Genomic DNA, 22,886 nt, shown 5'->3' on the forward strand with positions numbered 1-22,886 from the left:
TGAGCGATTCGTCACAGCTGCTAATGTTGGACGTCAGGAGGAAGGTGCATCAGCCTCCTGTTGTGAGGTGTTTTCATCGCTGGCGTCTTTTTATAGCAGTAGACCGCAATGAGTGGTGATAAACAACAATTCAATAGGATCTGATGGCTTATTAGTGAGATTAGGAAGGTCTGAGTCTTTGTAAACACACACAGGAACTTGTGTGCACACGTACCAGGAGTTGGTGCACGTTAAATGGCCTGAAGAGAAATAGAAACACACACACACACACACACACACACACACACACACACACACACACACACACACACACACACACAGTTTGAGGGAAGAGAGGGGACGTCCTCTTTAGTTCTAAAAGCTCGGTGGCGGCTGGTGGGGTTAGCAGCAGGTCAGAGGCCACTCGAGGGGGCGTCCAGCAGGCGACACATCGGGGTCACGTGCCTTCAGTTCAGGGCCTGTGCACAGAAATCTCAGTTATTATTTTTTTTCCACTAAAATGCTGACTTAGATATAGTAAGTGATACATCATTCAAAAAACAAGTGAGATATAAAATGTTGGGACATAAAATGCATGAAATGAGAAAAATGAAAGCCCCCACACAGGAAGAGGACTTTACACACAGCTTTACACACACACCAACAACACTCAGAGCGAAGGGTCAGCGAGACGATGCATTCACTGACATCACAAAGGCATCAGATTGTCCCTGTAAGGAAGATCTGACCTTTCACTGGGCTCCGTCATCCCCAGATTTCCCCCAGCTGTCCCAACACTGCGACTGTTTGGATCTCTATTCTTGTGTGCAGTGCAGACAGCTGGTAAGGGAGCTGCCGCCCGGCTTCTGGCTGTCAGAGTTGCTGCTTTTGGCCCCTGGGGGCCCATTGGGTCCTGGTGTCAGGGAAAGTAAAGCTGCCCTTCCTGAGCCCCTCCTGCTGCCAGCCCAGACCCCTGCAGATCGGGCTACTGCAGCCAAAGAAGCAGACAGAGAGGGAGCAGCAAATATAAATAATTAAAATAATCCTGAAAGACTCAGAAGTTTCTTGGGGTCACTTCAATGATTGTTGGAATGCAGGCTGCCTTTCCAAGCAGCTCGGTACTGGAGCTGATGTCCCAGCTCCTGTTTGTCTCTGTTCCAGGTGCTGAGGTCCCAAGCGGTTTGGACCTGATCCTCTCGATCTGTTTTAGTAAGAGGTGGACTTCTTTATGGATGTGCATGACTCTGAGTCAAGGAGCAACATTTGATATAGATGAAGCTGCTTTTCTCCACCTGCAACAAAATATATTTTCGCAACACCTTTTCACCGACTTATCAACACCAGAGAGCCCATTTCCTGCTTGAGTCGCAGCCTCGTGAAATTCAAAAGATCTTTTAAAAGGTATGTAAGATTGATGTGTTTATAAAGCACTTCCCTGATTATTACAAGCACTCACAGCACTTTTCATATTGTCACAGTCATATAACAGCACTGGGCAACTCACATAGAATGATCCAGCATGAATGAGCAGTGCGCGTGTGTGTGTGTGTGTGTGTGTGTGTGTGTGTGTGTGTGTGTGTGTGTGTGTGCGCGCGCATCCCCAGTTCTTGTCCTTTTTTGCTTGTGCTTGCTTGTGTTAAAACCATCAATTATTTCCTGAGCTACACTCAGTCACCACTGGTCCTCAAGATCCACGATGACCCCCAAAAACGGTCAAATTCATTGTCAGGAGACAATAGACTGTTTGTTTGTTTTCTTGTTTTAAAATTAAGTTCATATTCTGATACATTGATTTATAGCATAACCTTTTGGTGACACTAGTGTGTGGTGCTATCTGTGATTAAAATGCCCTCCAACAAATGCAGGAAGTAGCACTTTGATGATGATGATGATGATGATGATGAAGCTGTTGGAGATATGACCTGAGCAACCTGGCTGTGTAATACTGCCCCCGTGTGGACAGTCTCAGAACAGGCAGGAAAAACAGCTTCTGCTAAACTGCTCATTTTTAACTCTGCATTTTATGTTGGGAAATTCCTTTGATTTTGTTTCCAAATGGTTCCCACTTGTGTGTTTTCCTGATCATAAATATAAAGCAAACCCAGACCATCAAATTCTAAGAGTGTGGTTTATTAGGTGTTTTACAACTGGCAGCTCTGATTTGTTAAAACGTCGTTTTGGACACACTAAATGTTGAGCACAAGCTTTAGAGATTGTGCTAATAGGACCAGCAGAGCAAACCCAGTCTGAGTCATGGAGAAGAGAACCGGTGGTCAGTGAACTCTGCAGCACATGTTGCAGGGCGATCTACAGTAACAGAGGTGGCGACAGCTGCTGATTCGTCAAAGAGGCCTCTTGTTGAGGCTCAATGAGGCTTACAGGCAAGTGGTCGGACTGGTTAGACCAAAAAAAACAAAAAACACTGACTGTGTTCCACTGTGTGCCTCCGTGCTTTGGGAATCAAAATATTCGGCCATGGGGTGTAAGGCTCAGCAGCAGAGCCAGTTTAGTTTATGGATTCTTTTCAACCAGTTTGGAGAAAATTCGGATCAAGCAGGTGTGTGTGCTCCTGCCCTCGGGTATATTTTGTGCAGGAATGTTTGTGTGATGAGGCATGTGAAGGCAGGAGGCAGCCTCCCAACATGGGAGTGTTAAACCAAGTATAAACCTGCCTCACACACACACCAGACAGTGAACAAATATATGTCCACCTTCATATTTTCCTGTGATTTTCTGATTAATGAGCACGGTTAATATCACAACACCCCAAAATGATTGACGGTCCGTTTAAAGACACTTGATACTCAACCAAACACACTGTTAAACGTGTATTTGATCCACAAACATGCAGCAGCTCTATGCTAATGTGTTTCCAAATCGTCATCTTGACATTTAAGTCTGTAAAAGTCACTGTGCATCCACGTGCACAGTGTTTCCTCCGTCTTAATGGTGACACGTTGTAATGACTAGAACGCGCAGGAATGCAAGCGCGCGTCGTGCACTCGGAGCCGTTTCCGCACCCATCCTCTGGTCCCGTGATGCCAACCATCTCTGGCATGTTTGCCTCTTTAAAAATAGGGCGGCCATCGTGCCAGACAGCCTTCTTTATCGCCAGGAATCAGTTGGTCTGACGCTCTGCGTCGCGGCTGGAGCTGCTCTGCGCGTGCCCGTCAAGTTTGGACAGGTAACCGTAAACGCGCCGCGGACCACGCCCTCCCTGCGCACAGGTAACGCGAAGCAGGAAGTTGCTGTCAACGAGGTCCGACGCTGGAAAGACACGGAAAATGCGTTTTGTTTAAGAAAGAGTAGATGTGAAGGATTCCCCGGTTTTTAAAACAAGTATTGGTTTTGTTTTGAAGGCACCATGCGGCTCAGCGCGAGCGGCGCACTTTGGGGACTTTTTCTCCTGACGCTCCTCGACTCAGCAGGTGGGACGTTCATTTCTTTCAGATGAAGATGGGCTGGTTTGGTGTTTGGTGAAGCTTTGTTCGCGGTTTGCTGCGTCGCTCCATTAATGTCGGGCGCGCTCTGAAATCGGCCGAACTGTGGCGTCATTTTACGAGAGAGACAAGTTGGTGACACAGAATCGGAACAACATTCGCGAACTCGGCCGTTAACGACTCATTAGAGGAGAAAAGACGTTTAAGGTTCGGCACTAACTTGTGGACCCTCCATTCTCGCGCTTTGTGAGGCGTTTACGGAGCTTCCTGGAGGCTTGAATTGATCATGGCTTCATTAATAATTTACCCAACAATCTGCTGGTGCAGTGTGAATCATAAAAGTGTCGTCTTCCTTCTCCTCTGTCTAAATGTGTTCCCCCCCCCATCGGGATCGTCCTGTTTGCCTAAAGATCTTTACATTTTGGCAGAGTTTCGGGAGTTTGCACCCCGCGACACACCCACTCTTTCGCCCTTTGGTGGTTTCTCCCCCCCCCCCCAAGGAAATGCAAATATTTTAATGTTGCATTCAAGTGCGCTTGCAGCCTCACACGCACATCATCATGAGAAATGCTGTCAATCAGCGTGCGTGTCTGCACAGCTTTGTTCCTGAACACTGATATGTAGGAGTGCAATTTGGTTTTCATGTCCCACGGTGGATTTGGTTCTATTTGACACATTTAAAGCACATTTGATTCAGAAGGGACGATTTCCTCCATTTATTTTTGCAGTTCAGGTGCTGTTGCCCCTGGGGCAGATAAAACTATGGTAATTATTCAGTCTGACTGCATGTTAAGGTATTAACAGCATATTTTAGAGCGCAGGGTCCAGAAAGCAGCGTGTAATTTGGTGTGACTGACATCAGTGTGTAGTTTCAGCATTTTTCACTGCATATATTTTCCTTTTAAATGATAATGTGGTATTTATGTAAAACATATGTTTATTCTTAAGAGATATTCTATAAAATGGGTTATATTTTTCTACAACGTAAATATGCATGAATGAAAGCAAATGTGTGTTGGTTCAGTTGCTCTCTCAAACGTTTGCACGGGTTTGGAGGGAAACACTTTAAACTGCCGTTTAAATATGCAGATTGAGCACCAACAGTGATCCAAGCCTGCTAATAATCCAGATTTATCATTCCTGAAACATCCTGAAACACCAGCTAGTCTGTTTTTCAGGACTATTTGATTTCTTTAGCCGGTGCTCAGGTGACTCACGAGAGCAGGAAGCTGCTAAATTTGCACGGGTTCGTCACAACATGGCGCAGGAATGGGTGTGTCTGCAATGGCGCTTGCTCAAGGGTCAGCTACACTCGGTGTGTGATCTTAGCACCGCTCAGAATTAGCATTAGATCTTTTTAATTAGAGGGATTTCAAAGCTTCACAGCGTTCCACATCCAGCCGTTAAAAGTCTTTTTTTTTATCTTTTTGGTTTAACCTGAACTCTTGATGAGCAGAACAGCCAACAACCTCTGATCTGATCCTCCAGAATGTTTCCAGACGGTGATCAAACCAGACGCCGGATCGACAGTGACCGTGTCCACGCAGCTCCCTTCGGATCAATGTGCCGTGTGCACCATCAGCGGGGTGAATGACACAACCACTTCCTGCCACTCCTCTCTGTCCCTGGAGCCTGGACAGGAAGTCAAACTGCTCTTCAACTGCAGCCAGTCCATCGAGCAGGCGTACGCAGTGAAGATTGCTGGCACGATCGGTGAGATCATTCCTCCCTGTAGATGTTGGTGTACCAATAATTTCTGCTCATATGAAAGCGAACCCCCTGGAGGTGTCAGGTTGAGTCACTTAAAAACTGTTTGATTCCGTCACTAGAGTGCACTCAGGACGCCTGCAGCCCATCAACAGTGAAAACTCAACCGGCGCTCCTCAAAGAGCTCACCAGAACCTTCAGCTGGGAGCTTAAGGCGCCTGAGAAGATAGCCGTGGGTCTGGACATCCTCGGGGAAGGCCTGGTGGAGACATCACAGCCGTGCCCTAATGGATTACTGTACTCTGTGGCCACCTCCAAATCCAACAGCACGGGCCAGACCCAGTACTGTCAGGGTGGATCCGTGACCCGGTTTGACCTTCTCAACCAGGCTGTCGTCTCTCTGAAAGTGGAGCCCAATGTTCCAGTCACATCTGTGCTGTTCCAGGCCTCAGCAGGACCTTTAAGTAAGAACCTATTCAAACCAAACCTGTGTAAGAAAGTGCTGAACCTCCGGCTGGTGTGTGTTAGCATTTGTTAGTCATCTTGTACGCAGATTTCAACAGGTTGGACGTGTTCCGTTTAAAGTAGCTGCAAAATTAACTCAAAGTATGAAACTTTATGTTGCTGAATGGAAAAATGACGACGGGTCATTTAAAGACAAAGCGCCACCTACATCTCACTGGCAGTAAAACCCAGGCAGGAGCTGCTAGCGTCCCACATTAGCTGTGCCTTGTTTCCTAGCAACTGTCCTCATTTTGTCAAGACGCATCCCTGAAATCAAGGTTTGATCATTTCTACTTAGCTTTATCCCCCCAGAGGACGTTGAGGCCTACAAAAACATTTCAATGGTTCGGCTCGTTACCCACCCTCGTTGTTTTATTTCGCCTTTAGAGGGACGGAAAATGATCACAACTGTGGATTCCAGCACGACTGTTGTGGTTGAGCGGGATCCTGGGGAACCAGATTGTGAGGTGTGCTCAGTTGATGGATCGACGCCCAGTTGTAGCCCCACGGAGAAGATGCTGAGCAACGTTGTAAATCTCACGCTGGAGTTTAGCTGCCCCGCGCCTCAGAATGTGTTCAGCGTGAAGATAACGAAGCACATCGGTGAGAGCTTCGCCCGTTTATCGGGAACTGGCCGCTGTATTTCACTTATTTCTAGATTAGCCTACATTTCTGGACTGTTCTGAAATCATTCTTTAATTAATTCCTTTTATTTTTTAGAGTGCACCAAGACGCTTTGCACTCCAGATGCCGCAGAGGTCCATTCTGATCTCTTTGAGGACTTTCAGAGATCACTAACGTGGAACATTAGCGTTCCAGACAGGACGGTCTTAACTCTGGAGTTCCCCACTGGGCTGGCGGAGCTCTCCGGAGCCCAAAGGTGTCCCGACGGCCTCCAGTTGTCAGTGAGCACGACAAAAAGCGACGGAACAGTCAAAAGTCAGCGCTACTGCAGGAGTGGGACTGCGTCTCGTCTGGAGCTGTTGGGAGCAACGACCGTGAATGTGGAGGTGCCGAAAGAGGAAGAACTGGAGGGAACGCCGTTTACTGCGAGAGCGGCACCGAGAGGTAAGCGTCTCCGGAGTTGAACACCGCCTTTTCTCTTTGTTATTTAGCGTCCTGTCCACGTAAACGGGCTGTTTCTGCAGGTGGCAGAAAAGTGTTGGTGAGCCCGAACCCCGACACCATCATCAGGATCCAGCGAGTGGCCCAGGAACCGGACTGCAGCGTGTGTGAGAACAAGGACTCCGGTCAGGTATGCCACCCACAACGTCTGACCCTGAAAGACGCCACCAACGCCTCGGTGGAGTTCACCTGCCCTCAACCTCAGGAGGTCTTCGCTGTAGAGATCAACAGAGAGATCGGTACCACGATAACAGATTTTAGTGAATGATCTAAAACGGTTCCAGTGTTGCTTCATGACCAGAACCTTCCTCTGTCCACATCTCAGACTGCAGGCAAACCCCCTGTTCAGGGGACCTCGTTAGGGCCGAGTCGTCGCTCTTCCCGAACTTTAATCAAACCTTCACCTGGGATCTAAGCGTTAACCCCACTCAGGCCCTGCAACTGGACGTCCCAGAAGCGGGAATGCATCAGATTCCAAACGGGGACACTTGTCCGGACGAGCACACGTACTTCCTGGTGACATATCTGCGCTCGGGTCCTGCAACCATCGGTACCTTTTGCACAGGTGGAACCATAACCTCCATCATGGTGCTCTACAAAGCCCGCATGACTCTGCAGGTACCCGGAAACAGGAAGCTGGAACCCGTGGACTTCAAACTCAGCAATGGACCTGAGACCAGCAGTAAGTCTGCGTGTGTTTGCTGTGATAGCAGGATAAATGTCTTCATTTTTTATGTTTTTACCTGCAACATCCTCTCTGCGCCCCTCCAGTGGTGGCCTCGGTGAAAGTCCTTCTGCCGCGCGGCGTGTCCAGCACAAGTTTCTTCACAGCCAATTATCCCAGAGATTTCCCGGACAAGCAGCAGGTGGAATGGGACTTCACAGTGCCGGGAATGCACAATTACACGGTGCATTTCCAGGAGTTCCAAGCTCCAGAGTGCCTCAGCAGGACGGTGGAGATGGAGTACCACAAAAAGGGCAAGAAGGTGACCAGACTGGCCCCGACGGACCCGCAGCCCCAACACCAACAGGGCAGCTTCAACATGGTGCTGAAGAACTGCGACACCAACACGACGCTCCCAGGGCTCAGGTTGAGCTACAAAGTGTCTCTAATGAGGAGCGGTCATCCAGGTACCCAGAGAAACCTGAGGAGTCGGGAAGCTTTTGGGCGTTTAATGCAGACATTTCAGAAGTTATTAAGAAAATGGAGAAGCTGGTAAGTGGCACTCTGAGTTCACACCTCTTATTTCTCCCTTTGTGTCCCCTCGTAGTGCTGTGCACCGTGGATCTCACCAAACGCAAAGATCTGTCCCTGCATCTGGAGAGAGTAGGTTCTGATCCTAACTGTGAGATGAGCATCAACTCCAGCATCCAAGAGAAGATAAACATAGCTGCAGGCACCAAAGTCAGCCTTTCCTTCCTCGACTGTCCCAATGAAGATGTGCGCCTCACTGCCAACCAAGTCATTAGTAAGAACTCTTAATATTTAACCGAGTTGTTTCATCACTTTTGAATAAGAAACTGTTGTTTTAGATAAGATTTAAGCTTTGCACGGTACTTTGAAGCAGGTGTTTCTATGCTAAGCTAACTAGTTGCTATCCATTTTGACTGATAATTAAACGGACACTGCGAACATAGATACATTGTTACACAATCTGCACAAGTAAAGAAGGTGTGGGCTTAATGCATATTGTTTGCCATCTGAGTAATGTTCTCTGTTTCCTCACAGCGTGCGCCACTCTGGCGTCCTGCCCCCCAACCCTCCTCACCGTGCCCAGCCTGGCTTCCTGTCTGCCGATGCCCCTGCACAGCTTCACGTGGCACGTGAGCGTCCCTCAGGACAGCACAGTGGACCTGGCGTCACCCACAGGGAGTCTGCGCCAGTCCCTGCCGGACCAGGAGTGCAACGGGTCCCTCTCCCTACACGTGGCAGAGAGCGATGGATTATCTGTCGGGGATTTCTGCTTCGATGGAGCCATTCAGAAGATTCAGGCTCATACCAACCTCTCCATCACAGCCAGAGTTCCCAACTTCAAGAAAAGCAGGGGGCCTTTTCTAAATGTCAGTTTCAGTCAGGAGATCCCAGGTAATATATGTGACTGAAAGAAACCTGAAGGTTATCAATTTTAGTCCCTTTGTTGGATGTTGAAGTTCTGAATGGGATCCAAACTGAGAACGGGTGACACATTGGGTTAAACCTGAGCAAAAGCTTCCCTCCATGTGCACAGACACATGCATATTATCTACTGATTCTCTAATACAGCATGTGGGGTTCACTGTTTCAGCGCCTGTAATCACAAGTACAAGTAGACATTTGGAATGTTTTCACAGAGGTGTCGCTTCATGGAGATCCATTGGAATTCTGTTGCGTATAAATTTGAATGCTCGTTACCCACACGGGGGCGCTGTTGCGCTACAAACGTTTGAGACGCCGAAGCTATTCGGAAGGTCAGTAATTAACATTTCTGGCATTCTCCGTTTTATTTTAGAGACCGTCATTTACAGAATCAGTCCAGAAGAGCCACAGACTCTGCTGGCGACCCCTAACTGGCCACAGGGAATGAAGCCTTCCTCCACCGTGTCCTGGATCGTCACGTTGCCGAGCCAGTACCAGGCCGACCTGCAGTTCTTGAACGTGAGCCAACCAAAGTGCAATGACAGACACACTGCCATCAGAGTGAAGCTGCTGGGGCAGGAAGAAGAGCTCCTGAGCCGCAGGGAGGACGAGCCCACAGAAGACCTCTTGCTACCCCAAAGTTTCTATCTCAACATGTCCAACTGCATTGCAGAGGAGGGAGAGTTCAAAGCAATGACTAGAATAATTCTGCAGAAGAAGCCAAGTAAGTACTTCAATTAATTATCTATTGACACGTAAGACATCCAGCGTATCAGCAGTCGTTTAAAGGCTCAAACACACCCTTGTTGTAGTCTCTGCAGGCATTTTGCCCATCGTTCTGGGGGTAGCAGGAGCTCTTCTGCTTCTGCTCATAGTCCTGGCTGTTGTCTGCATCCTGAAAAAGTAAGTAGAGCCTGGTGTTATCTTTCAGAACCGGCATGTAAATATGAGACAGACTACACCTCAGGCAGTGTAGAACCACTCTGAAAGTGTTTCCTTCTGTGATTCACCAGGAAAAAGAGCGAGAAGACAAACAGCTCATCCATCTACATTAGCAAAGGGGGTTTCTTCCAGCCCACTGAAATACGCTACAAAAGTCGATCTGACAACAACTCCCACATCTACGACTCCATAGATGAGACGATGGTCTACGGTCACCTGCTGCCTGATTCCAGCTACCCTGACAGCCTGCAGGACAATTACAACGGAATGCAGGTGGACTCCTACCAGACATTCAGCGGTCCCACCGAAGGAAAGCTGCCTGTCATCCAAGAGCCAGACCACGATCCTGAGGTGGACCAGTTTAATACGTTCCTGGACCCATCTCAGAGTTTCATGCCGCCGCGGCCGCGCACGCCGATCGATCGGCAGGATAGCCTCGGCTTCCAGGACAGCAGGATGGTGGACAATGAGCTCTATACCTTCAAGAGCACGGGGGATATGAACCCCATACGGCTGTCTGCCGTTGGCATGGAACCACCACCAGTCATCGCCGAGGACTCCCTGTAGTGTGTCAAGACTGTAGCGGTACTGTTACGCTTTGTTATTACAGAACAGCTCCAGGTTGCACTGAACTTCACTCACTCAGGACATCTGGGTGCGATGAGCGTCAGAATGTGATTGATCACAGCTTTGTCTCGTTTAACACTTTAGGAGAAAATGCTGTGATGTTCCTCGTTAAAAGTTTGGCTGTCCGGGAGATGTTTACACCTTTATTCCAGCCTCATGTCTGTCCCGCCAAAGGCTGCTCGTTAGCTTAGCTTAGCATAGCATAAAGAAAGCCTGGAGCAAACTCCTCACTGGCACCTATAGGGAGTCTCTTGCTCTTTAAGGATCAAGTTTCCTGGTGGAAATTTCCCCTTTTGTCTCTTCTAGTCCCAATTGTCACAGGCGCTGGAGGACGTCCGTGTGTCCAGCCAGTAGAAGCGAGCTTTTGTTACTTTTCCCCTTACATTTCAGCCTTTTTGCTAAACTAAGCTAATGGCCTCCTGGATGAAATCCCCACTTTCCTTTTTAGTGTTGTCAGTTGTCAATTTTGCCTTTTTTTTAGATTTATTAAATATGCCTGTATGGCTGCAGGTGCAGGAATGTCCAAGTACTTGTAGTACTTGTTTTAACTTTTTAATGTCTCTTACTAGTAATTTTTGTGAGTATTTCTTAAGCTGTTTTTGCAATAAATTGTACAAACAGGTTTTTTGCTTTTTTTAAATCTATTCACTTGATGTGGAGCTGATATTTGGATGTTGAAAGGGTTCAAAACTGGTGTGAAGCCAGATTTGAACCACCCTGCAGGAGTGAATCAAACAAACAAAAACAGAGCAACAGCACCCTGAATTTCACTTTTTATTGAGAACTTTTCAAGCTTGATATTATCGGTACCAGAGCCGAGCAAAAGGGGCGTGGCCTCTTAAAGGTCACTCAGAGCTGTGTCTCCATGCAGCCGTTGTCCTTAAACACTTGATTGTCTGAGGAACTCGCTGCGTTCTGACCGACGTTGACCTCTGGCTGAGGGTTTTCGCCCTCCAGATAAGAACCGCTGGCTTAAAGCTGCGTTTTAGAAACTCAAATCTACGTGGCGTTGCAGCGAGCGTGCACGGTGGAAGCAGCCATGAGCATGCATCTGCTGAAATAAATGGGGTTAAACAATGTTGAACTGGCAGACGGAGGCCTTTTCGTCTTTACAGTTCTGGTCAGACCACTTCCCTTGGGAGGCCACAGACAGGACGGCGCAGTTCTGGGACTGGCCGCCGTCTGGCTGAGGGGACCGACTGTTGGACGCGTCCCAGTTTTTGTATGTAAGGTCCAAGCCGGTCTGGTCCACCCAAGCGCCCTCCTTCACCATGTCGGTCGCGCCGAGCCAGACCTGCTCGCCGGGGCCGATGCTCTGGCGGACGTAGTCTCTGAGCTGGTCGTTCTCGTCGCTGGACGACGGCGTGCCGAGGACGCCGCCGAGGTTGTTGCAGTCCTCACTGGCAGTGTGGTAGCCTTTCCTCACAGGGTCCACCAGGTAGCACTTTCTGTGGATCTTTATGCCTTTCAAACAGACTGGAAAAGATGGACAAACGGTCACCTGCTGAGTGGGATTTTGGACATTTTGGAAGTCCTCCAGTAATTTCTCACGAACTGGAGCTCAAAAAAGACCAAATCGTGACGTGTAAGAACTGTAGAGAGGGTTGTCCACCTCACCTCATCACCCCCCCCAAGCTCATTTCACCTGAATCTGCCTCATCAGATCCCTTCCCTTCACCTGACCTCCATAACAAAGTGGTTCCAGTGATAATCATACAGCCGTTACACACCTGAGAGGAACCTGCCGTTAACCTACGGTAACGTTACACCTCATTTGTAGATGTTGCTGACTTATTTGGAAACAAGGAACAGATTGGTGAAGGGAGGTGTGCTACCAGTCTGCAGGGCTTGTTGTTCCTTCAGCAGGTTCAGCTCGCTGACAATATCGTTGATCTGTTTCTGGAGCTGCTCAATGGCCGCGTCCTGTCTCTCTGGTTCTAGCAACAAATCAGAGGAACTCAAGTCACACGAGAAACTAACGGCATGTCGGCGTCACAGAAACCTGGTTAAAGAGAAGCAGGTCAGATCTGGACGCTGTACCTTTTTTCGCTGGTTTTCTCCTGGGCTGGTTCTGCTGAGCAGAACAGTGGAGCAGCAGCAGCACTCCCAGCAGCACACACACTCCTCGGAGCTCCATGGTCTGACCCTGTGAGTGAGACTGCTGCAGTGTGGACGCTCACAATTTATGCTCCCCACTCCTACACACACACAGGCACACACACACACACACACACACACACACACACACACACACACGCAGGCCGTCTTCCAAACAGGATAATATGTAAGTCTAAAACCATTTTCAGAAATAACAATCCAGCAGCGGAGGGGTTTTCCATGACTCCGACTCCACCGAGCGTGAATGTGAGCCGGGTCAGGTGGAGACTGGCGGGCAGGAGACGGTGGGAAGCAGTTTCCTCAGGAATTAAATGTCTCTGAACGCTCTGTTCACACTGGCTTTGGTCACTGACAAGTCTCCTTCATTTTCATGTGGAGGTCATTGATGGTGAGGTCACCAGGTGAGGCAGCAGTGATGGCTCCCACCAGAGGGAATCGGGCTGATCTGCCTTCAGCCTTGGTGAGGATTCGGCTTTTCATTCACTAAGTATTCCCAAAGTCCGTAGTCAGAGCTCCAGACATGAATAGGAGTTTGTTTTGGACCTTCCTTCTCCCGACCAGTGTGCGCGCGCGCGCACACACACACACACACACACACACACACACACACACACACACACACACACACACACACACACACACACACACACACACACAGTCTGAGGGAAGAGTGGAGACATCTGGACTTTTCTGTAAGGCTTCCATGTTACACCATCGTCTGCTGACACGTGGCAGAAACACAAGGACGTCGTCTGTTCTTCTAACTTCACATTTGTTTACCACAGAATAGTAAAATAAATCAAACTTTACATGGTAAAAAGACCTTTTTAAGCTCTTTGTGAAGCTCTTTTACAAAAGTACATGAAAAACTTTAGATTTTGTATAGAATTTTCAGATCTTACCTTTTATTTTGTGTTATTACGTATTAAATTATAAACTTGACATGGAAAACTGGTTAATAAATTAAAGGTTATTCATGATCATCAAGGTTAATCTTTCGGTTTCCATTTCAGCTTTGCCAAAATGTTACTTGTTACTTAAAACGTGGAGTTCTGTTCATATTTTTAATGGACAGAACTTCCAGCTGATGTCCTGTTGGCCTCGTCCAGCCAGGAGCTTCAGCTTGTCCTGGGACGGTTGGCAGCCGAGGGTGAAGTGGCTGAGGGATGAGATTCAGCACCTCCGAGTCAGAGGTCAAGGTTCTGGACTTGAGGAGTTCAAGGCCCTCAGGGTGGGGTTAAAGTGGGAGTGGGACAAAGGTGACGGGTAGATCGGTGCTGGGCGCTCCCTTTGAGACAGGGTGGGACGCTCAGTAGGTGCTTCCTAGGGAGGCGTTCCAGGCGAGGACGGCCCAGGACACGCTGGGGACACTATGTCCCTCAGCTGGTCTGGGAACGCCTCAGAATCCTCCCGGAAGAGCTGGAGGATTTGCAGCGAGGGACGTCTGGGCTTAGACTGCTTCCGGTGCGACCCAGCCCCGGAAAAGCAGATGAATAAGAATGAGAATCGGAATTATTGACTTTAGATGAAACTTGAAGGGCTGGAAAGATGCTTTAGAGTGAAGTAAATATTTTCATGCTTTTGGGAGATTATTCTGAACTTTTTTCTGAGTAAAGCTAGTATGAGAATCAAGCCATGGCTAACCTGGGACATGTGCCAGCCCATAGTTTTTATACCTACATTAGAGTCAAGAGTAGTCAGTTTGAAGACTTGGGACAAAAAGTTAAGATATGAATTATGGTTTTAGCTAAGGAAAATGACTGTGGAGACCCCAAAGAGTTAGAAAACCTGTGTGTGTGTGTGTGTGTGTGAGTGTGAGAGCATAAAAAACAAAAATACTGTCATATATTGAGGTTTACACTCCAGTTCACTCCTCTCTGGGGAATGTTCCATTCTTTTTCCAGTTAAATTGAATTCTTTTCCGCAGTGTTTATTTGTGTCTGTGCCACCAGAGAACAAACGGCTGATTTAATTACCAAAAACAAACGGTAACAATTCAACTTTTTGACAAGAAATTGTAACCATCTGTGCAACATTGTTTATTGTGTTGATGATGATGATGATGGGAGTGAGGAATGCCTAGTTCTAGTCCAGAAGTTCACCATTGAAGGAGTATTCAACTGAATCATGTGATTAACGCACTGTGATACGTTGCTTATGAAAACCACTTATGACAGTGGAGCAGATCAGTTTTAAAATTTTATTAGAAACTTTCCATGTACACACGCAGCAAACTTAACCGAAGAAGCCAACTTTCTGTTGCTTCTTTCCCAAACTCTCCTCCTGCTCGAGAAGCTTCATGAGTGGAGCATGAAGAGCCTTCCCGACTCGTTTACCTGCCTGGAAATGGGAAAAGCATTTGGTGTGACACCTCATACGTTCGTACAAAACAGTTTAATGAAAAGCAGAAAATGTTAGGAAATGAACTGAGGGCGATTGCGTAATAACTGGACATCTACAGTATCTGTCAAGAGGAGTAAACCAAGAGCAACTGTCATTGGCCACATTCTTCCACTAACTTTTATCCACCACAGCTGCTTATTTTTGGCTTTTGTTGGTGCTCACACCATTTAATGTCTAAGGCATTATTTCTGCAGAACTTAAACAAATTCACAGGTTTACGATTCTCTTAACACAAAATAGTCCAATTTGTGCTGGAAAGACACACAAAAAGGTTGATTTAACACTTCATACCTGTGCATTTTAGCTAAAGCTATATTAATGTTTAATGTAAAAATGAAAAAAATCAAATTCCAGCAGCTCCAGTGAGGAGGCCCTGACAGAGGGACTCACCTCTGTCATTTCAAAGATGCTCTCCGGATCAAGGCTGCCCCCTCCCACCTTACGTGTGCAGGTGACCGTGCCCTTGTGTGTGACAGACATGATGAGGCTCGCCACAGAGCACGCCTTCTCCTGCAGAGTGGCATCAACGATGTGGCGGTGGCCCACCTACGGAGAAACGAGATGGCTTGTGAGTGTGCGTGTTGCCTCTGTGTTATGGCGGGTGTAAAAACAGCAGAGCTTACTTTGCACAGCGTCACTATACAAGGGACATTCTCTACGTTAAGCCTCATGCAGTCATACGGGTCATCCGACAGCTCTATGTCTTTTCCTCCTTCATCATCAGATGATATGAAAACTTTGGGGATTCTGTCAAGAAAAGTGTCACAAGAATAGCTGTCAGATATAACGTGAATCAGCGGATCCATTCAAGCCAAATCAACTCTTACTTTGTGTTGAAAAGAGCGGCCTTGATAGCGATCGACATGGCATCGTAAAGATTTCCATCACACTGCAGGAGCTGTGGAAAAATGTTCATGTGAGACTTCATGATTGGATCTGAAACCTACATATCCAATAGCCCAACTGTTTCAGTCAGCCAGAAGCATCTGGACTCGCTCACCAGCACATCAACATACAGCACCCAGCAGTGTTCTCCTGGACTGATGCAGAGCCTCTTCAGGTCGATGCTGTGTTTGTTATTAAAGACTCGGTACAGGGTGTTACTTAGCTCTGTGCCCAGCTCTTCACCTCCTCTGCCCTCAAACTCAGGAGTTGCATTTGCTGAACTAGAAATTAGAAATAGAATAAACAGGTGATGTGACAAGAATCATCTGTTAGAGTAAGATGATTTTAAATATGCTATATTCAAATATAGTAAATACATGTTAGGCACAACACCACCACCTAGTGGCAGTTCATAAAAGCACTAGAATATCCAAAGTTAAAAAGGTCTAATCAACATACCCACCAATCAACAAAGAACTCCAAGTAACCTTCGTTTGGTACCATGGGCCTTGGTTTCCCTATTTCGGTCTTAATCCCTACTAGAACGACAGTATGTCCCTAAAAAGAACACAAAAGCCTTGTAAAAGTCATCCTGTAAAAGCATTTACAACAATAATGGATTTAATGTTGGACAGAAGGAGGCTACACATTTGGAAGTGATGTTTGTGGGTAAGGAGATATTTCGGAGCGTCTGTGTCAACGGGATGTATGGCACTTAAGCCAATAATATTGCTTTTAATATACTGTACTTACCAGTGTGACTTTGGCAGAGCCGTCAGTGTTGGAAACCACGTCCGTCTCTATCTCCATGTGTCTGTAATCCTCACAGCCTCGGCCATCAACCCTTAAGTCATCCTAAGAGCAAGAATCATGTCAACAATGCTTCAGTTAGCAGAAGCTAGCATAGCGAGCGAATAGCACGTCAAAATCAGTAAACGCTGCTTTAGAGATCCAGAGGACCAAATGCGAATTAAACTTCAAATGATAAAATTTAAAAACCTTACCCGTATACCATGCAAAATGTAAACTTTTTCAGCTTCACTGACTTCTACTGCTGCCATCATGTAAAATCGGTCGGAATCATGTGTTTGTGCCGCAGAACTACGTCATCAAAAGGCGACGACCCATGTCTGAACGCTTCCGGATTTTTTTTTTTTTACAAATGTAATTTCACAAAAAAATACAGTAGAAGCATGGTTTGGGCCGAGTTACAAAATGGGTAAAAGGGACTCATTCCATGTATCCACCTTTTCAGTTAAATGCAGTTATTTTTCACGACTGAAGCCCTGACATTTAACATTTCGATCGAAGTGTTAAGCTACGCACGAATGGCTAACTTGAACATAATCATATCAACTTTTTTCGAATCTAAATCTCATTCCTTAAAGAAGCCATTTGTAAAAATAATAGTAAGGATGTTTGGAGAAATCAAGTTTGTCTCCCAAAACAATCAGCTAACCAGCCCATGATGCTTTAAATGCGGTTGTCCAATATTTATAGTGATTTATATGAGCTGAGCCTGGGAGAAAGTGCTCCTGACAGACAGCGAACAGGGAACAGCGGGATCTCGGACTTCCTTGTTTGCGCCGTGTGTTGTTCCACCGACGGCTGAGATCAGCACCCAGAGAAAAGCCTGCTGAAATAAGGCAGAACTGTGCTGCATGACCCGGTCGGGCTACAGAGTCCACGAACAAACTGACAAATTTAGTGTCGTCGAAACCGAGGCGAGGGTGAAAGCGGAGCCGAGCCCCGCAGACCGGGGAGGCTAGCTGGGATCGCGCTAACCGACCGAGAGGCGGGTTTGCTCGTCATTTTCTTTTCTTTTCTTTTTTAAATTTAAACCTACGCGTACAGGACCGAAAGGAACTTTGTCTACCGATCAGGATACTACGAGGTATGTTATAATTAAAGTAGCCCGAGAGTCTAGATGCAGACTTGAGATCCAGTTTTCCCATTCAGTTGCCACATTTACTTCCTGTTTTATTTCTGCCAGTTTATTAATATTAGATCACTAAAACACCACCGTCTAATCCAAGAAAATATAATGGTAATTTTAGACATTTAAATGTAACTAAACTCATAACACTTGACCGGTTCTTTTAGCAATATTATCGTTTTTGGTGATAGCATCGTTTTATTGAACGAGTAAAATCGGTCTCCACAGCTGAGGTGGGTCCCGGTCCGGGTCCAGGTCCGGGACTATGGTCGTTATTCATCAGATCATTTATTGGCACTGTTCCTTTAGGAAGTGTGAAGGGATGTTTCCTGGCAGATGTCAATTTTCAGCTTTTGCAAAACGGTCATCTGTGTGTGTGCGTGTGCGTGTGCGTGTGTGTGTGTGTGTGTGTGTGTGTGTGTGTGTGTGTTCTCCTATACTGACCCGTATCACAGGTGTTAACCCTTTGACGCCAACGTGCATGTATACTTTACACTTGTAGTTTTATTTCCTCTGGGAAGAACTGAATGTATTTATTGCGTTATATGTTTCCTGTCACTGGCTGTCACATTCTTATTCCAAATGGAGCTTAAACATTGGCCTTGTGGGGCCTGGTTCCCAATGCTGTCAGCTCTCCCAGTCAGGGATGGGGGAGGGGGGGTTCTGCAGGGTCCTTTTGTGTTCTGTCATGGTAATGAGGTCTTGGCGGTTCTTGGCGTTCAGGTCTGGGACCATAGATTCTTTCATCCATCTGCTTTTGCCTGATGTGCCGCTGTGTTGCAGCGTCCAGCTCTTGTTCCTCATTAGCAGAGTTCCAGACAGGCTTAAAACCAATGATCATCATGACACCACTAGATCAGGTTTAGTCTCTCACCCGTGCAGAGTAAAACCTGTCCGTCAGGAGAGTGAATCACTTGCATGTGGAGGAGTAACGGCGGTAATTTGGGTTTCGTTTGAGTTTGACTTCAAGATTTGACATGTAACTGTCCTAACTCATTGTTAAAGTTCTGTCCAACATGGAGGTGTGTTTCTAATCAAGGTTCTACACTTAAAGGCCAAACTTGAGCGACACCTCGTCGTCACCCATTTCCCTCCGGTTATTTTATGTTTTATTTGTCAGGATATTTTCAAACCTTCTTCTTGCTGGTGTTTAGCAGCAGGTTTCTGTACTAACATCACCATTAAATTCTCATCAAGCTAAAACTCGTGCAGGAACCGTTGGCAGATGACGCCTGTGTATTTTGTAGTGTTCATCCTGTGGGAATCACGAGTGCTGGAGACTTGTTATGTTATATGTTAGTTTGGGTCTCAGTAATGAGCCACCGGAGTAATGATGCCCACCTCTGTGAGCCCATATAAAAGAGGTAAATATCAGCACCGAAGGTGAAATATGCCAGTGAATTTTAATTAAATCCATCCAGGGGAAGTTGATTAATTTCTGCCTAATTGTGCTGCGTTTTGATTGAATTTTGATGACTTTTCTGTCTCTGGGGTAGATTATTTGTACAAAATATGACTGAGCCATCTGCAACTATTGCAGCCATAACATTTAGTTCCTTGTTTTTACGGACTCGTTTTAGACCAGATCTGCTTTTTCCAGCAGTTTGCTGCTGTTTCGCCCTCTGATGTCATTTATCCTGCATCGGCTGATGCTTCCTGGGCCTCATTGTGCTGATTCACTGTCTCATTCTTGCCTATTTTCTTTGTATTTATCAGACATTTGGAGCTCTGAATTGTTGTGGCAGAGCACCAGTTATTAATTAATGCTCATCTTCCATTAACCTGCATGTCCTCGTTAACCTAAAGTAGCTCATCTTAAACACACATAAACACGCTCTAGACCACCAGTGTGACAACTTAAAGTTACCTGGTGATAAACGCCAAGTTTCTAAAACATACAGGCATTAAAGTGGACACCTAAAATGTATATGACATTTAAGTGTGTGGGAGCTGATGGGATTGTTCCTGTTGAAATGCCATGATAGTTGTTCATATTGTAATATGTGAGGCTCTTTTCTAATTCCAGTCTTTCATTCCCTCCATCCTCGTCCTCGTCCTCCTCCCCATCAGATTTTACAGTATGTGGCTGGAGCCACGGGCACGCTAGGATGAAGAGCGCAGCACACCGCACCAGGGACATCGAGCGGCAAGCTGGCTACCTGAAGCCCGAGCACTGCGCCCCTCCCCCGCCCCGCAGTGGCGCCGACACCATGTGGTTCATTCGTGACGGATGTGGCATCGTGTGCGGCGTCATCACCTGGTTCCTGGTTTTCTATGCAGAGTTTGTGGTGGTTTTCGTCCTGCTATTGCCCGCCAAAAACATGGCGTACAGCCTCTTCAACGGGCTGATCTTCAGCACACTGGCTTTCCTCGCCCTCGCCTCTCACGCCAAGGCCATGTGCACAGACCCGGTTAGTTTTACAACATTGTCTTATCCTGTCTAAGTTTTGATTAGGATTTCTTTTGGTTTAGGTCTATTTTTAACTCGGTAATTTATCATTCAGGAAAATGATTTTGTTGATAAAGTTTGATAAAGTTTTTGTTGCTTCCTCCCGTCAGAGCAGGAAGTTCTGCAGCTTTTAATGCTTTTGTCTCCATCTCTTGCTCAGGGCGCGGTGCCCAAAGGAAACGCTACCAAAGAATTCATCGAAAGCCTGCAGCTGAAGCCAGGCCAGGTGGTGTACAAGTGCCCCAAGTGCTGCAGCATCAAGCCAGACAGAGCTCACCACTGCAGGTACCAGGAGGTGCCGGTGGATCCGCTGTTTAATCCACCCTCTACCTTTCTGTGTGTGTGCCTGATGATACAGGGATCCCTCTTGAGATGCTTCACTGGGATCTCATGTTAGCAAAAGCACAAAAATATCACTGAGCATTTCAGACCGGATGAGCGTCAGTGTGGTTTCATTCTCCTAAATATGTGGTTTAGGAATCATCCTTGGATCAACAACTGCGGTCCAAACTTCCAGTGTTGGAGTATAACACTGTCTATAAATGGGTTTATATCTGGACATCTATAAATGTGTTGATATGGTTGAAGTGTCGGGGTCCACTGAGAGGGTAGCTTGTACATTTTTACGCTACCTCACTGACCTTATCTCTGCTTTGTGTGTGTGTCCAGTGTGTGTAAACGCTGCATCAAAAAGATGGACCACCACTGTCCCTGGGTGAACAACTGTGTCGGAGAGAACAACCAGAAATACTTTGTGCTTTTCACGGTGAGACGACAATGTGGCAACACACACGCGTAACATGTCGCACACGTGTAACATGTCGCACACGTGTAACATGACGCACACGCGTAACATGTCGCACACGTGTAACATGTCGCACACGCGTAACATGTCGCACACGCGTAACATGTTGCACACGCGTCACATGTCGCACACGCGTAACATGTCGCACACGCGTAACATGTCGCACACGCGTAACATGTTGCACACGCGTAACATGTCGCACACGCGTAACATGTCGCACACGCGTAACATGTCGCGTGTGTTCCTGCTCTTCTGTTGAAGCCTGATGGCCCCTGCAGGACACAGAAGGTTGGAAACTTCAGGATATAAAGCCCTTTTCATCCTGGTAGTTTAGCTAGCCCGACATCCACTGCAGGACTTTTCTGTTATTCTGAAAATATCCGACGCAAATAAAAAGGTTTGCAGGGTGACTTTGCACATTTGGGACTCATTTCATCTTCCAGGGAGGCCAGACCTTTGCCTGCCGTTTGCACAATAAACCGTTTCAGGTTTCAGACCACATTAGGTGAATCGGTTAACGTTAATGCTGTCTTTTGTCCTACCTCTCTTGCCAGATGTATATCGCACTCATATCCTTCCATGCACTAATCATGGCGGCCTTCCATTTTGTTTTCTGCTTTGACCAAGACTGGACAAGTGAGTAAACTAGTGTGGAGATGTGAACTGTTGCCATATTGACCTGTTGAGAGGGACAGGTTTGGTTGCTACTGAATAAACAGGCCTTTAGAATAAGCCAGAGCTCTCAGAGAGTCTGTAATTAGGCTCCGACAGCCGTACGTGTGCGCTGACTGTGATGCTCTTGCTCCTCCCTCCAGAGTGCAGCTATTTTTCTCCACCGGCAACCGTCATCCTCCTCATCCTCCTCTGCTTCGAGGGGCTCCTCTTTCTGATCTTCACGGCCGTCATGTTCGGGACCCAGGTCCATTCTATCTGCAGTGATGAGACGGTGAGTAAAGGCGGACACGAGTTCACGTCTCCTCCGGTCCCTCCATGACTTCACCCTTCCTAACGTGTGAGCTGCTCGATGCTCTTTGATGTCTTTGATCTACAGACACCTACCGTGATGACAGTGTTTCTGTGTGTGCACCCACCACTGGAGGCACCAGGCTAACATGTCCTCCTTGTTTGGTCCATCTTGTCCTCACAGGGCATTGAGCAGCTCAAGAAGGAGGAGAGAAGATGGGCCAAGAAGTCGAAGTGGATGAATATGAAGGTGGTGTTTGGCCACCCCCTCTCCATCAGCTGGCTGAATCCCTTCGTGGTGCCGGACCACGGCAAGGCTGACGTCTACCAGTACATCGTATGAAAGAAGGAGCGCAGACGCGGCTACACTGACATGGTTAGATGTGTCGGGCTCCAAGACACCACCTTGTAAATGTTGATTCGTTTTTTATGTCGTTCCTTTGTGGAGCTGACTGAGGAACGAGCTGCAGGTGCGACTGGACAATAAGCACTTGTTAAGCAGCATCCGGACTGAATTCCTTCTTCCTGCACCATTTCCGTGACAACGTGACAGAATGAGATGCCTCCACACACACCCAGCGCTCCCATCTAGGTGGACCTGCACCAACAGTGGATGGGTTCGATTCCCTATTCGACTGCTATCTCGGGAACACTAAATAAAACTTTATTTTAAACAGCTCGTGAAAATTTGAATCTTTTTGTTTTTCACTCATTAAAAGCTTCTTTTTTCCCCACTTTTTGCTGCGTGCTGGCGTCGACAGTTCCAGGAGCATCGATGCCAACGTGTTTGCTCACAGTCGTCAACCATCAGCGGCTCAGAGGGACGGTCGGGGAATAAAGCAATAAACTGAGCGCTGTGGTTCACCTGTGGCTCATGCAGGTCGTCG

The 22,886-nt window shown here is 47.1% G+C and overlaps 4 protein-coding genes across 4 annotated transcripts; 2 read left to right on the forward strand and 2 right to left on the reverse strand.

The window, feature by feature from the left end:
* The first annotated feature begins 2,961 nt into the window (after positions 1-2,961).
* cdcp1b (CUB domain containing protein 1b) lies at positions 2,962-11,063 on the forward strand. The gene is made up of 14 exons (XM_011609409.2): positions 2,962-3,206; positions 3,339-3,407; positions 4,908-5,132; positions 5,249-5,590; positions 6,018-6,233; positions 6,351-6,698; positions 6,779-6,994; positions 7,081-7,437; positions 7,527-7,886; positions 8,027-8,224; positions 8,485-8,841; positions 9,245-9,595; positions 9,684-9,774; positions 9,885-11,063. The coding sequence occupies exons 2-14, from the start codon at positions 3,344-3,346 to the stop codon at positions 10,378-10,380; spliced, it is 3,621 nt and encodes a 1,206-aa protein (XP_011607711.2). The 5' UTR covers positions 2,962-3,206; positions 3,339-3,343; the 3' UTR covers positions 10,381-11,063.
* A 138-nt stretch (positions 11,064-11,201) lies between these two features.
* LOC101074413 (tetranectin-like) lies at positions 11,202-12,633 on the reverse strand. The gene is made up of 3 exons (XM_003969331.3): positions 12,481-12,633; positions 12,276-12,377; positions 11,202-11,916 (listed from the first exon to the last, which is right to left on the reverse strand). Exons 1-3 carry the CDS (start codon positions 12,575-12,577, stop codon positions 11,510-11,512), a joined length of 606 nt encoding a protein of 201 aa, XP_003969380.1. The 5' UTR covers positions 12,578-12,633; the 3' UTR covers positions 11,202-11,509.
* A 2,110-nt stretch (positions 12,634-14,743) lies between these two features.
* Positions 14,744-17,008, reverse strand: exosc7 (exosome component 7). The gene is made up of 8 exons (XM_003969276.3): positions 16,851-17,008; positions 16,600-16,701; positions 16,310-16,404; positions 15,962-16,127; positions 15,789-15,859; positions 15,585-15,708; positions 15,352-15,507; positions 14,744-14,898 (listed from the first exon to the last, which is right to left on the reverse strand). The coding sequence occupies exons 1-8, from the start codon at positions 16,908-16,910 to the stop codon at positions 14,794-14,796; spliced, it is 879 nt and encodes a 292-aa protein (XP_003969325.2). The 5' UTR covers positions 16,911-17,008; the 3' UTR covers positions 14,744-14,793.
* A 232-nt stretch (positions 17,009-17,240) lies between these two features.
* Positions 17,241-22,680, forward strand: zdhhc3b (zDHHC palmitoyltransferase 3b). The gene is made up of 7 exons (XM_003969275.3): positions 17,241-17,740; positions 19,853-20,193; positions 20,392-20,516; positions 20,901-20,997; positions 21,591-21,672; positions 21,852-21,982; positions 22,184-22,680. The coding sequence occupies exons 2-7, from the start codon at positions 19,891-19,893 to the stop codon at positions 22,340-22,342; spliced, it is 897 nt and encodes a 298-aa protein (XP_003969324.1). The 5' UTR covers positions 17,241-17,740; positions 19,853-19,890; the 3' UTR covers positions 22,343-22,680.
* Positions 22,681-22,886: the final 206 nt, after the last annotated feature.

This window comes from Takifugu rubripes, chromosome 12 (genome assembly GCF_901000725.2).
Source record: "Takifugu rubripes chromosome 12, fTakRub1.2, whole genome shotgun sequence".
Lineage (NCBI taxonomy): Eukaryota > Metazoa > Chordata > Actinopteri > Tetraodontiformes > Tetraodontidae > Takifugu > Takifugu rubripes.

Excerpts from the sequence above, each read along its gene's own strand:
- cdcp1b (XM_011609409.2), top strand. The coding sequence starts at position 3,344 with ATGCGGCTCAGCGCGAGCGGCGCACTTTGGGGACTTTTTCTCCTGACG. Across the intron at positions 5,591-6,017 it reads GGCCTCAGCAGGACCTTTAA|AGGGACGGAAAATGATCACA; the intron begins GTAAGAACCTAT and ends TTTCGCCTTTAG. Across the intron at positions 6,699-6,778 it reads TGCGAGAGCGGCACCGAGAG|GTGGCAGAAAAGTGTTGGTG; the intron begins GTAAGCGTCTCC and ends CTGTTTCTGCAG.
- LOC101074413 (XM_003969331.3), bottom strand. The coding sequence starts at position 12,577 with ATGGAGCTCCGAGGAGTGTGTGTGCTGCTGGGAGTGCTGCTGCTGCTC. Across the intron at positions 12,378-12,480 it reads GAGAAAACCAGCGAAAAAAG|AACCAGAGAGACAGGACGCG; the intron begins GTACAGCGTCCA and ends ATTTGTTGCTAG. Across the intron at positions 11,917-12,275 it reads ACAACAAGCCCTGCAGACTG|TCTGTTTGAAAGGCATAAAG; the intron begins GTAGCACACCTC and ends CATCTTTTCCAG.
- exosc7 (XM_003969276.3), bottom strand. The coding sequence starts at position 16,910 with ATGATGGCAGCAGTAGAAGTCAGTGAAGCTGAAAAAGTTTACATTTTG. Across the intron at positions 16,702-16,850 it reads ACATTTTGCATGGTATACGG|GATGACTTAAGGGTTGATGG; the intron begins GTAAGGTTTTTA and ends TCTTGCTCTTAG. Across the intron at positions 15,860-15,961 it reads TGCTGTATGTTGATGTGCTG|CTCCTGCAGTGTGATGGAAA; the intron begins GTGAGCGAGTCC and ends ATTTTTCCACAG.
- zdhhc3b (XM_003969275.3), top strand. The coding sequence starts at position 19,891 with ATGAAGAGCGCAGCACACCGCACCAGGGACATCGAGCGGCAAGCTGGC. Across the intron at positions 20,517-20,900 it reads GACAGAGCTCACCACTGCAG|TGTGTGTAAACGCTGCATCA; the intron begins GTACCAGGAGGT and ends GTGTGTGTCCAG. Across the intron at positions 21,983-22,183 it reads CTATCTGCAGTGATGAGACG|GGCATTGAGCAGCTCAAGAA; the intron begins GTGAGTAAAGGC and ends TTGTCCTCACAG.